The sequence below is a fragment of the Schistocerca serialis genome, chromosome 9 (genome assembly GCF_023864345.2).
Source record: "Schistocerca serialis cubense isolate TAMUIC-IGC-003099 chromosome 9, iqSchSeri2.2, whole genome shotgun sequence".
Classification (NCBI taxonomy): domain Eukaryota; kingdom Metazoa; phylum Arthropoda; class Insecta; order Orthoptera; family Acrididae; genus Schistocerca; species Schistocerca serialis.
Genome location: NC_064646.1, coordinates 444,189,656 through 444,203,344, shown reverse-complemented (window position 1 = coordinate 444,203,344; position 13,689 = coordinate 444,189,656). Strand labels below are relative to the sequence as shown.

The window sequence follows — 13,689 nt, the reverse complement described above, 5'->3', positions numbered from 1 at the left end:
AACACTGCATCTACGAGGCTGTTTTGTAATTGGCTGAAAGCATTGCTCGTTTCCGGGCTCCATAATATAAGAATGCGCTTGGTGCTCTTAGCTCACAAGCACATCCATTAGTGGTGCCCAAGTGGCAGCTGTTACCGGCGACAGACAGCGGTAAATGTGTACCATATCTAAAAACTGTCAAGTTGCTTATAGCCCATTGGCTTTGCTTTAGTCCATTGTTTATGACAGACTACAACATGACTTTCTTTTCAAGCGAATGTTGGATCCCACCAGCTGAAACTTTATGACCTAAGAAAGCTACCTCACTTTCAGGCATGACACACGTGTCTTCATTTAATACCATGCCATAACAACACAACCACTGGTGTACTTCATGTATGTGTGTCATTAACTTGTGTGTCAGCTGAGAATATTAATATATCATGTAGATATGTGAATAATAATGGAAAGCCTTTTATTACTTTGTCATTGAATCTCTGCCAGGCCTGAGCTGCATTTTAAGACCAAATGACATAAACAAAAACTCAAAACAGGCCAAAAGGTGTAATCACTGCTGTCTTTGCCATCTCAGTATGCACTACTGGGATCTGGTTGTAAGCTTTCTGACAATCTAACACTGAGAAAACTTTTGTGCCCGCCACAGCGTGGGCAAATTCTTGGATATTAAGTATTGGGTGTTTATTTGGAACCCTTCTAGCATTCAGTAATCTATGCATGGGCGCCACGTGCTTTCATCCTTGAGCACCAGGTGTAACAGGGATGCCCAAGGATTATTTGACCTTTGTATAACACCAGCACAGATCATCTCTCTGAGTATCACCTTGGTCTTAACCAACCACTACGGAGCTATTCTACGGACGTTTTGTGCAACCAGCAAGCCTTGGAGTCATGCATATATAGTGCACAGTACTGAGTTTAATGCTGTGTGGCTGCACCAATTCTTACTGCATGGACTGTTTTCTTGAATTATTGATTTTACTCTTATTATGTTGTCCACAGAACCTCTCTGAATTCCCTGCTTATAAGGCAGATATTTGCCAAGAATATGGTCAGTGCAAAGTGCAACAGGAAATCAGCACCTAATATAGGTTGCATGATGTCTGCTACCACTAACCTCCACTCATATTGAGTAGAAAAACCAACGCCTGTTGTCAGCTCTTTGTGACAACACGTGCTGATGCTGGAGTTGTTTACAGCTAGCAGCTGTAAGAGATCATGCACCATCGTCTGAACTGTGCTTGTGATTGGAAGGATGCTGACCTCTGATGTGATATCTATTAAAAACCGTAAGCTCGAAATCTTATCAACCACATGCATCTGATGCTGTGCCATGCTGTGACTCGTCGGAATAGAAACGAGCATGCCACGGTGGGCCTCACCCTCATTGTGTATCCATATGCGCACAACTGTGAAATGACTCTTCTTATGTCAGTGGCACAGTTTGTGAGCGCCGCAGTCCTTGGTGCCTAATTCAGACTGCCGTAGTCATTTGGATACCCACATGGCATCATGCAATTTGTAGCTCAGGGACCGAACCATCTGTGATACCACCAGAATTATCAGTGTTGGCTTGACCTTGACTGTGCTGTAATGGCTGTAGGTTGTATTTACGCGACAATCATGTCCTCTTATCGAAGTCTGTCCATAACTCCGAGTTCTGTAACTACATGGCAACCTTTCCAACCATGGTCTGTAACTCTTGGGGTTCCTCAGCGATGTTTGATGATTGACACAATTTAGACCATATTTATCTAGGAACTCCATTGCATGTTTCTTGCATTCTGCTGTGACATCTAGTTGTCATTGCTACGAATGCCACAGCAGGAGATTCCAATGTGGCATATGCGCTATCAGCTGCGTGGAGTAACTTAGATAATGATTGTCACTCATTATTATTAATGTCAACTGCACTTGTGGCAGAAGCTGTTAGTTGGTAGATTCGTTATGCTAACATCCACTATCATGCGCAAATGCCTCTAAAACTCCTCTGGATTTCTGTGCCCGTATTTCTCACGCTAAAGGTCTTGCGGAAGCCTCCGCTCCTGTAACTTCATGCAGCATGTGATTAACGGTCTTCAGTGCGCGGTATGCTTGTTGGTGAGGTGGGTGTAGAATTTCATCGGAAGCTATCGTTGTTGCTCTGTGGTCCAAGTTGCTAATTGCCTATATAAATTTTTAATGGTCTTCTGTGACCCGTTGTTGTGTAAAAATGTTCTCTAAGATCGCAAACTGTATGTCCGATTGTGTGAGCGTAAATGGTGGTACTTAAAATTGTAGACGCAACACAGTTGACGCTAACGAACCATTGAGGGTGTACTCTTGCAATGTTGCTGTGACTGTTGGAGCTTGTGGTCTCATTGTGCCTATCTTGCTGTCTCAGTGTTAAAAGTTCTACAACTTCAATCTCTTGTTGCAGCTGCCAGATCTTGTCACCAGTGGTTTGCAAAAAAACAATTTGCACCTCCTATGTTTAATGGATGTAATGCGAGAAATGTTTTTGTGACTTAAACTGTATGAATTTTTGGGGTCACGAATTACGTAGACCAGAAATGAAAACCACATATGTTTCACATTTATTTTCTCAATCACAATCAGAAGTAACAGTTATAAATCAGCAAAGAATAAAAGTGTTACTCCAAAACCCACAACACTTGCAAGGAGTAAATGGCGCACTTCACTGATCGATTTCTGTTCTCAAAGTTTTGAGGATTTTTCTGTAATGTTTGTGTTGCTTGCTAGTAGGAGCTCCAGGTTTGTTCATGTCTTCGGCATACATGAGAGCACAACAGTCGTTGCTGTTATATCATTATTCTCCAGCATAAGTATGCTGGCCCATGGTCCCATGATATGAGTCAAGAGTTCCACTTGTTCCCCTCCTCCAACTTAACATCAGTTATTTCATGCTATGCATAAATAATGACAGTCAAAGTAGGTTAATAATGGTAAGAGTAGCCAACAGAAATGCACAACAACTGTAACAGGAGGCCTAGATTAGGAAAACAAGAGTTTTCTCGTAATGAGAGGAAAAGAAAAGAGATTTTGCCTGCACTTTCTCCTCATATGGAGTGGTTCTTGTTGGTGTGAGTTGTGGGTGACCAACCCATACTGCTGCCCTCTCCTGTCCACTATCCCGTCAGCGATTTTCTTTTGTACCCTTTGAAGAATGAACATCTGATTCATGTAAATAGTGTTACTGTTATCTGTTTTGTTGGCTGTCATCAAAGTTTTGTCTCCTGTAGGTAATTGCCAACTAGTCCATGGGTCAGTTTGTGAAGTTGATATTTTTCTGAGTGAAATTTTCTTTAATATACAGCTATTTGTGGTCAGTAGCAGTAAGAAACACAAGCCTGCAGTTCCTTGTGTGTTCAAAATGTGGAGAGTTATAAATGACATCAAACTTTTACTTGTATGACTGATCACTGTTAAAAAATCTAATAAATGCATCAAAATTGATTATTCCTTTAAAGAAAGTTACTTGATTTGAGAAAAAATCACGTCATTTACTGTTAGCTTTCCAAAAAGAATGAAACAAAAATAAAAAATAAAGATTATATCCATATGCTATAATTAATGCAACTTTCAATTTTTGTAGGTGGTGTATTGTTGGTGTGACAGAACAACTGCTTATGGGTAAAATTGAAAATCAGCAATATGTATTGGAGACAGGAAATCTGCAAAATCATGTTGCCAGGCTGAGTCAGCACCAAAATATGCCAGATGATGATTTTGGTAATGATGAGATCCAAAGGCTTTGTCCAAAACTGAAAATCACATACACCAAAGAGTATCCTTTTTGATGTTGTTTAAAATAATCATAACTTACTCATTGAAAACTAGAGCAAATAGAACAGGAGTGTCACAAATTCTCTCTCTCATTCTCACACACACACACACACACACACACACACACACACACACACACTAAAAACCCTCAAAGTAGGAATAAAAAAATTTCCAAATTTCATACTACCTAATTTTTATTGTTTTAATACAGCCCTATGCAGTCATATTGCTTCTTATGTTACTTCACGTGATGGGTGGACTGCATTCTACTGCTTGAATTTATAAATACAAATTGCTAAAACTAGCTTTAAGTCAGAAAGGGCAATAGACAAATCAGAGGTAAGGAATAGTAATAACTACATTATAAGCATAAATGCAACAAAAATTGGCTGCAATCAAGGAAAATATAAGGAGTAGCCAGTGTCAAAGGGCTGCTAGGTGACCTAAAAAATAGGGGAATGTCAAAGAGAGTAGGAGAGTAAATAATTAATGTTTCCTCATTTATTTTTGAGAAAGTCTCCTTAGTTGAGACATAAATCCTAACCACAAGATTAGCAGCTCATGCAAAATATTAATGACATTCTTCCCACACATTACTCATCAACTGAACAGGGAAGAGGAAAAATGTTCGTGTTACCAGGAAGTACCCTATTCCACATACTGTAAAGTGACTTGCAAAATATTGATTTAAATGTTGATGAATTTTGATTGTTTAAGCTTAATGCAAACATTACTTTAAAAATATATGGGGATTGGACTCTCATATGGTGAAAAATAATTTTCCTAAAAAAGTTTCGTATACTACTGAACACATCATATTTGATAGAAAAGCAAACAGTTCCGGGAAACTGTAATATAGCAGGCAAATTACACTAGAAACATTATGTAAGTGGTAAATTTAATATTTTTTCATGGCTCAGTCTGCAAGCAACAAATGAATAAATGATGGATAAATTTATGCCAGACTTAACAATGAAGTAATATACATTTCATTTTGGCAGCTGTTTGTACTTTCGTGAAAAGAATAGGTGGAATATTTGGAGGAGGAAATGGATATGCGGAAGTTTAATTAGCAGTAGTGAAAGTAAATAGAAAGACTTTTGGTGAATTGACTATTAGGCTATAACAATAGTATTGGTGAATGCTGTAACAAATGTTGACATTGTTCTGAATGGAAAAATGGATAATACAGTGAGTTAATATGAGCACAACAGTACTGACACTATTATTTCCACTAAAAAATGCTAACAACAACAAGAACAACATCCTATGAGTTTATGTGTAAGTCACATCGTGATTTGTATAAAATAACGAGGAAATTTGGGAAATGGTAAAAATAATTGAGACTGTTTCATAGATACTTAGTAGTCTAGTGTGAGTGGATTGCTATAGAATGGGATGAGGGGCATAAGGAAGACATATTTATTGACAAATACAACTTTGGTGGAAGCAATAGGAAAGAAGGGAGTTGTTTAGAGGTCTGTGATAGGTTTCAGCTTCATTCTGAACACTCTCACGGAAGAAAAAACGTACTTGAAACAAATTGAGATACTTTGAAAACTACCATCTGGATTACCCCTAATATTTAAAAGAGTGATGCTGAACCAGATATGATTATGGAATCATTTCATAACCTAGACTTGGTAGGGTGCCCTTGAAAGATGTAGAAGAGGGGAACATATGAGGAACTGAAATATTGCTGAATTAAGACAATGAGACAGTGTGAAAACTCTCCACTAGTGATCATTTTGGCAAATAAACTTGTAAAAGAAGGAATTTTAAGCATTTTAAATGTGGCTCCGTAGAAGGATGTTAAAAATAAGATGAAACAGTGGAAAGTCCAGGATGAAATAACAGTATGGGAAGGGTTGATAGCTGCTCTCCACATATGGGAGATACTGAGTCGCAGACTGGCACAACACAAAAGAATGCTAGAAATATCTTTTGCTTTCAGACAAAGTTCTGCTTCAGAAGAAGAAATTTATCTGTAAACTAAAAATATTACTTGTGCTCTTTTTCATAGTGCCCATCGGTGACTCAGTGCCTCTTTTTTGTAGTGAGTAGCTGTCTATCATTTTCATATTGTAGTTGTTAGATTATGTACTATAAATAATACAGAATGCAAGAAGTTTGTTGAAAATCTGCACTAAAGTGAGAAATATTGGCAAATTTGCTGTCTTATTCAGTGACAAGAACCTGATTGAGTCTCAGACCACTGTTTGGACTATATTACAGTATTGAAAATTGTTTTACTGACAGAACTACCAACTTTACTTACACACTTTATGGGCTATAAGATGCACTTTTTTCTTCAAAACATTGCCTCCACAGTTTAGATGTGTCTTATACTTGAAATTAATGTAAATATATCCAGTGTTTGATTTAAAATTCGCACCAGTCTTGAAAATGGCCATATATTTGATGCCACAGGAAACCTATCTATCTGCAACATTGGATTCAACTGGCGGCAGCAGTGCACCAATGTGACAAACATGAGTTGCAGGGATTTACAAGCTTGCTAATGCTGTCTCCCTTCCATCCCACCATCACAAAACCCAACACTGTCCAGCCTGTAAAGTGTCATTGCAGTCTACAGTGCCAGTGAGCCCGAATTGAAAATGATTTGTGTTATCAGTAACATTACAGTATTTTTGTTAGTAGTAGTTTTGTAATGGAAAAAATAAAAGGTATTCATATGATGTGAACTATAAATTGAAAGTAACAGCATATGCAGAAGAACAGGGAAATAGAGCTGATGAGCGACATTTTGGTACTTCACCAACAGAAAAAATACCATTCGCGATTGGCGGGTTAGTAGAGAAGATCTGGGAAGAGAGAGAGAGAGAGAGAGAGAGAGAGAGAGAGAGAGAGAGAGAGAGAGAACTTAACCCAATGATCATTTTCAAGTGCAATACAATGCCAAAATCTTCTGAAATACTGCCAAGTTGTGTTTTTCATGTACATGATGAAGGATGAATGGACAAGGCTGGTATGAAATTATGGATTAACAGAGTGTGGGAGAAGGAGGAAATGTGCTTTATTGAAGCACTGTTAGCTGAAAGAGAAATTGAGACAGAGAAATACAGAGCTTGCTGTAATTCTAGGAGGATTTACTTCTCAATTGCAACCTGTTGATGTCTCAAGTAATAAACTATTTAAAGTGTTTATGAGAGAGGAATGGAACAAATGGATGATGGATGAAACCCAACATGAATTCACACTGAAGAGAGCTCTAAAATGACCTACAGTCAAACAAGTGTGTCTTTTGATAAACCGGTTGTGGTCTAGAGTGAGAGAAGACTTTATTGTTAAATCTCTCATAAATAACACTCTCGATGGCAGTGAAGACCACCTTATGTATGAAGAGGACAACGATGGCGAGGAAGAGGAAGAAGTACAAGGAGAAGAAGGAAGTTCACATGAAAATTTTCAGGAATTTTGAAGGTCAGTTTGGTTTATAAACTAAGATTTTTTTAGTCTGTCTTCACAATCCAATAGTAAAAATGTTATTTTAAAAATTTTTGCATAAAAATTAAGGTGTGCCTTATAGTTTGTAAACTGTGGTATTCCATCAAATTGACAAAATATATGCACTGTGTACAAATATTATGTAAAAGAAATCAAAGAATGAAGGAAATTAATCTTCATCATGATTAAATAGAAAGTCAATAAATACAGTAAAGCCTCATTTTTATGTCCCTGCATTTTACATTTTCCCACGTCTTACATTCATTTTTGTTGTCCCAACAGAACTCCTATTCTCTCAATACAATTCTTTCTCATGATTAATGATTCCGTGTCACAACATTTCCCACATTTTAAGTTTTCTTTGATGTTATCACAACCTTTAATATTGTTTTTCATACAGATTCCTGCAAAAATTGTGTCATATTCATGCTGAAACTCAGCCTTGGAACAAAGCAGAAAACACAGAGTACATGTAGATTTATTGCTCATGTAAAGTAGCATTATCACAGTAAGTGAGATTCCACTGTCAGCGTGTTGGGTCACAGCAGTCTGTGTTATAGGTTTGCAGTGTTTTATGCTGAGTCACTGCCTTAATGATAATCACGCTCTGATCCTAATGACTCTAGTAGCAAATTTCCTTCTGCCCAATGCATTGTATTAGAACAGCTTTAATTTGATTTCATAGTTGTATACACAGATCAACAACACTTTTGAAGATAGCCGTCTATATAGTGGGGTTTCTCGATCATTGTTACTTCTGTGTTAAATACGCTAATCCATAGTAGGCCCCCAGCCTTAGGCTGGCACGACCTGATGTAATGTAAACATTCTTCGGCCAGATGCTCCATAACATGATAGCAATTTCCACCCTCCTTATCACACAGGATGTTCCTGAACTGAGTGACCTTGTCAGAAGCAAGCTTTAGATTTCATGCCTATTGTTCTCTGTTTACGAAGACTGCCAGATTGAGTGTTTTCACCAGTATTGTGTTACAAGTATTATTTGCCATAATTTTATGTTGATTATCAATAATACGTCTCACATCAGAACATGAATATCTTTTTAAAGTGGTTTCACAAAATACTTTTGCTTCTGTATTTTATTTATGCCATTGGGCATGATCACAACAAAGAAAGAAACCTGTGCCTGCATTTGTGTGTGTCAGCAGCCAGTCACTGCTTTTATGATTGATGCTTTGTATTCTGTGCAGAGACAAGTAGAGCTAATTACTGTTAATAAGAAACAAAAACAATTATTTCAGATTTTTTAAACAGGCAAAATTTAAATTGTTTCAGTTTCATATTTTGAACAAAATAGAAAAAATTTTGAACAAAATAGAATGACATTAAGAGTAATTTATTGATTTTCACTTGTTGTGTTTAGTATGCTTACCTGTATTTTACACTTTCCTGCATTGTACACTTTGTTGAGTCAGTCTGCTGAAAAGTATAAAAAGGGGTTTTGCTGTACTGTTATACAAATTAGATGGTTTTTGCATCCTCCAAGGTTTGATTACTACTGTGCCTCAGTGATTGTAACTCTGAAATTCCCAACGAAGAATCAAAAGTTGAGTAGATTGCTATAATGACTCATGAGATGTTGAGAAGTCACAAATCACATTCTGGCCTTGAGAGTGTTTTTCCAGAAGTGGGTAGTCAGCTCAGCGTATCCAAAAGAGAATGGGTGGTGGTACATTGTCACAGTGTGCTGCTGCTGCTGCTGCTGTTGTTGTTTTCTTCAGTCCAAAGACTGGGTTAGTGTAGTTGTCTCCATGCTGGTCTGTCCTGTGCCAGTCCATTCATCTCTGAATAACTAGGCTACTGCAATCTACATCCATTTGAATCTGTATTCGTCCTTTGGTCTCCATGTACAGTTTTCATTCGCTACTTTCTCCCCATTGCCAGATTGACAATGCCTTGATGCCTCATTACACGTCCTGTCAACTGATTTCTTTTAGTCAAGTTGTGCCATAAAGATTTTTCTCCCCAGTTCTATTCAGTACCGCCCCATTAGTTACTCAATCTTCAGAGGTAAACTTACAGAATTGGAAAAGATTCTATTCTCTTTTTGTCTGAACTACTTATTGCACACATTTCACTTCCATACAAGGCTACTCTCCAGACAATTCCTTCAAAAGACTTCTTAACACTTAAATCCGTATTAAATGTTAACAAGGTTCTCTTTTCCAGAAACACTTCCCTTGTTACAGCCAGTCTGTATTTTCTATACTCTCTACTTCAGTCATCATCAGTTACTTTGCTGCTCAAATATCAAAACTCTTCCACCACTTTTAGTGTCTTATTTCATAATCTATTGAACCTGATTTAATTTGACTACATTCCATTACCTCATTTTGCTTTTGGTTACTTATTGACTTACTTACTTACTGATGGTCATCTTGTAATCAGTTTTCTGTTCTTCTGTAAATAATTCTTGTCATTATTTTGCAGCACTGAAATAGATTCAAGAAATAGTCTTGTACTTACATCTTGGCTTGTTTGATGTATAATTAAATGTGAGATTAAAGTCTACCGGTTATATTTGATGTACTCACCTGTGCAAAACCAGTAACTCTGTGTTTGAATGTTAATTTTTTAGCTCCTCGGTTCCGTATACAAACCCTGTCTTCTGGTAGGCAGCAGAGTTGGCAGTATCTTCTTGATGATTAGTGATCTAATCTCCTATATATGTTACATTCCTACCTTGATTTAGCTTCACTGAAAATAAAGAAACTAAACAATGTAATAAGGTCACACAAATTTCGAACCTTGTAATAATGAGTCTTGTGAGAATAATATTTTTGGTGTACAAGTTTTATAAAAAAAGATTTATTTTTCCCTTAACTTGCAAGTCTTCTTTTGGCATTGTATCGCCACTGGACAGTGGAAAGTAGCTTGCGGTATTCTGTTTACCCCTCTTGTAAACTCAGACTCTGGACACTGAAGGGTGAAAAGAAGATGAACGAGTTGCTGGTTGAGATGGGGTGAGTTACCTGTTTTTGTTTGCCTTTGTTTTATGTCTGCTTTTTCTAAAATGTAAATTTATTGATTCTTACCATATCTTTGGTAATGATATTTGCTGAAAATTGCTTCATGTTATCTCTGGAGTGTGAAATTTGAGAGTTTTTCGTGGTATATAAATTGTTGAAATTACTCATAGGAGGCCAGCCAGGTGACATCTTCAACAATTGCCGATATTTTGACAAGTTCATCCCCTGTCATTTTCGAGGCACAAATGTACCAAGGGAAAGCTTTGCATGGGAATTTAAAACACTGATATGCATAGCATATCTGGAAAGATTCTCTCTCTCTCTCTCTCCCTCCCCCTCCCTCCCTCCCCCTCTCCCTCTCCCATCCCTCTCCCATCCCTCTCTCTCTCTCTCTCTCTCTCTCTCTCTCTCTCTCTCTCCCCCCCCCTCCCCCCTCCCCCCCTCTCCCCCTCCCACTGTGTGTGTGTGTGTTCACTAGTGCAGTGGCCGGCAGCAAACTAATTACTCAGCAGAGCCAAATATCAACAGTACAACTACTGAAATATCTTACAGGAGCCAAATTTTGTAAACTTGAACTGTATAGGTTGGTTCATTGATAAATGGTGTTGTTATGGAAGTCCAGGGCTGACCTTCACTAAAAATGTACTGAATCTGATTGAGCTATGTTTGCTAAGATTGACCTGTTTGAGCTCTCCCATCCACATTTGTCATGAATATTTTTTTCATCAACCTCCTTTTGTCCCTCCTCTCTGTATATCCAAGCTATTTCAACATATCTTTCTCAATAGTCGAGACCACATCTTCCTTTATTCCACAGTGCTCCATAAGATTAACTCAACAAACTCTTCTTCAAGTCTTAGTTACCCTATAGGTACATTGAATAAAACTTGATATCATACTTAACAACAGTATCATACCTTTGTAAAATTATGTTGTAAAGTATCCATAAAATTAAATCATGACAGTGACTGACGAAAACAGTAATTTGAGCAGTGGCCTTGCATCTTCTTAGGCTAGTCAAATTTATTTGTTGTTGTTTTTAATTTTTGGCGTAATTCCAGGTTCTCATCAATAAGACCATTACTCAATTTACTCTTGATAAGGTGGAGTTGGCAACCATACGAGTGCTGATTTTTGACTATAACTGTATTGTTTCCGGTGGGGACATGTGCTCGGAACTAATACATTGTGGAACACAATGCAGAGATACGACTTGTGACAGTACACATTGAGATTTTATCTTCCTGGAAATTATTTCTCGATATAAGGGAAAGTTAGATTGCTGCTTACCATAAAAGTGACACATTAAGTTGCAGACAGGCACAATGAAAAGACACTTCCGCATTAGCTTTTGGCCAAAGCCCATGTCAGAAAAGGAAATGCGCGCACGCCTACACACACACACACACACACACACACACACACACACACACACAATGCTACAGCAGAGTTGGAAACCAGGATTACATTCAAAAGATGTACTGTATATTAATTGATTCAGCTTACTGCAGGATTGGTGTTGACCCTACCAAAAGTGTCAAGAAAAAGACTAACATTGTACTGAATGAAAGTTCCTTGTTGCAAGATATTATCAAGAGTCTTAATTCTTAATGTGATGTTTCCCCTAAATTATGCAGAGTGTTTCAAAAAGGACTTTACAACTTTGAAAATTCATATAAATGAATTAATAGTACCTACAGAGATGATTGTAGCCAACGAAATTTGTTGCAGGGACCTACGATTATAAGGGGTGCTAACTCAGTTGCAAATTCTGTATAGAACCTGACAGGTATTGTATGAGGCATTAGTGCCTAGTTTAATTTTAACTGTTTTAGCTGTTTCTCACTGTCACTGACACTATCATCAATCATATTTTCTGTAATGTAGAATGAACGTGGAACAGTGTTCCTGTATAGACTTTTCTTTGTGAACGAGCATTCAAAAGTGGAATTTTGCATTCTCCTTTTGCATTTCTCCCTTGGCTCAGCAGTGAAACAGGGTGTGAATCAGACATTCAACAATGCTATAATCCCCCTTGAAAATGTCCTTCGCAGATTTGGATGAAACGTCGTGTTTTAAAGTGAAATCCATTTGACCATGGCATAATAGCCCAGAACATTTTATTAATTGTAACAGTCTGTGGGACTGTGATGTTGGATCCTGCCCACTGATGCAATATAGGGTGCCTAGGGAGTTGTTTTCTTGAATAGCTAGGCAACATACAAGCAAATCTTATTAATATAAAAGCAAATCATATTAATGGAGTTTATTACAATAAATTGAACCGACCACACTTAACTCTGACGCAATTGGCGACATGCAAATAATCAATGTCCTTTGCTATATACAATTTCCATGCAAGCTATCGATATAAGGCACAAGTCTCAGGTAAACATTAGGATGAGGGCTCATCTTCTAGTGTCCTAGTTAGCGTACTATTGGCTGACATCATCTCACAGTCTTCTCTGAGGTTATATTCCATGCCGATGTGCCAGCACTTGATGTTACGCCAGAACATGTGAAATAGAATGATGACATAGGCTCAGTTGTAGGGACAGCGTGTGACAGTCTTTGGTTCGTTGGTAGGATAATGGAATAAATGCAGTCAGTCAACAAAGAAGGCTGCTTGCAAAACTCTGTTGCATACCATCTTAGAGCAGTGTCCAAGGGCAGCACAAATGATTGTAGATAAATGTAATTCATGGGAGAAAATTGTGCAAATGCTGAAAAGCCTAAATAGACTAATGTTGGAGAGCAGACATCAACCACCCCTTGAAAACCTACTTGCAAACTGTAAGGAACTGGTATAACTTGAATATACTGAAAATACTGAAGCCTGCTATGAAGTACATAGCACTGCAAAGAGAATAAGAAGCTGATTACAGTACACACAGAGGCATTTTAACAATCATTCCTCTCATGTGTCATAAATGAATGGAACTGGAAGAAATGGTAAAATGTGGCTCATTAAGAATATGCAGCATTGCATGCCTCTGTGAGCATGATCTTTTGCGAAGTACCCAACTTAAAATGTCTGTTGCATGCAGTACCCTTTGCAGTGTTTTCTCGGAAGCTGTTTTAGATGGGCTTGGAGTCACTGACAGCAGCAATTCCTATTAGGTTGGAAACCCGACTGTCATTGACAAGGCATGACACTCTTCACTACACCCCATTGGTTTGAATCTCTTTACAACAACTCATGTTGTGTTAAATGTCTGTGAGTCAAACACCATTCCATGTAGACACTTCGGACAGACCTTGTTGGTACGCAAACAAATAGGTGAATTACATTCATTGTGAACTCAAGGATTTGTACAAATGGGATAGTTCCTTTCTGACACATCTTCTGCACTGATTCCACACAGCTGATTGAAAAATGCACACAGATTCACTACCATGACTGACTACAGTGATAAAGGATTATGAACTACTGGTACTTGTTCTATAG

General features: G+C 37.8%; 1 protein-coding gene across 1 annotated transcript in view; it reads left to right on the top strand.

The window, feature by feature from the left end:
- The window catches only part of LOC126418993 (cell division control protein 45 homolog), a 143,832-nt gene that overhangs the window by 66,744 nt on the left and 63,399 nt on the right, over positions 1 to 13,689 (top strand). The window contains exons 7-8 of the mRNA XM_050086039.1: positions 3,593 to 3,784; positions 10,104 to 10,235. Coding sequence (XP_049941996.1) covers positions 3,593 to 3,784; positions 10,104 to 10,235 — 324 coding nt within the window. The remainder of the gene's footprint in view (positions 1 to 3,592; positions 3,785 to 10,103; positions 10,236 to 13,689) is intronic.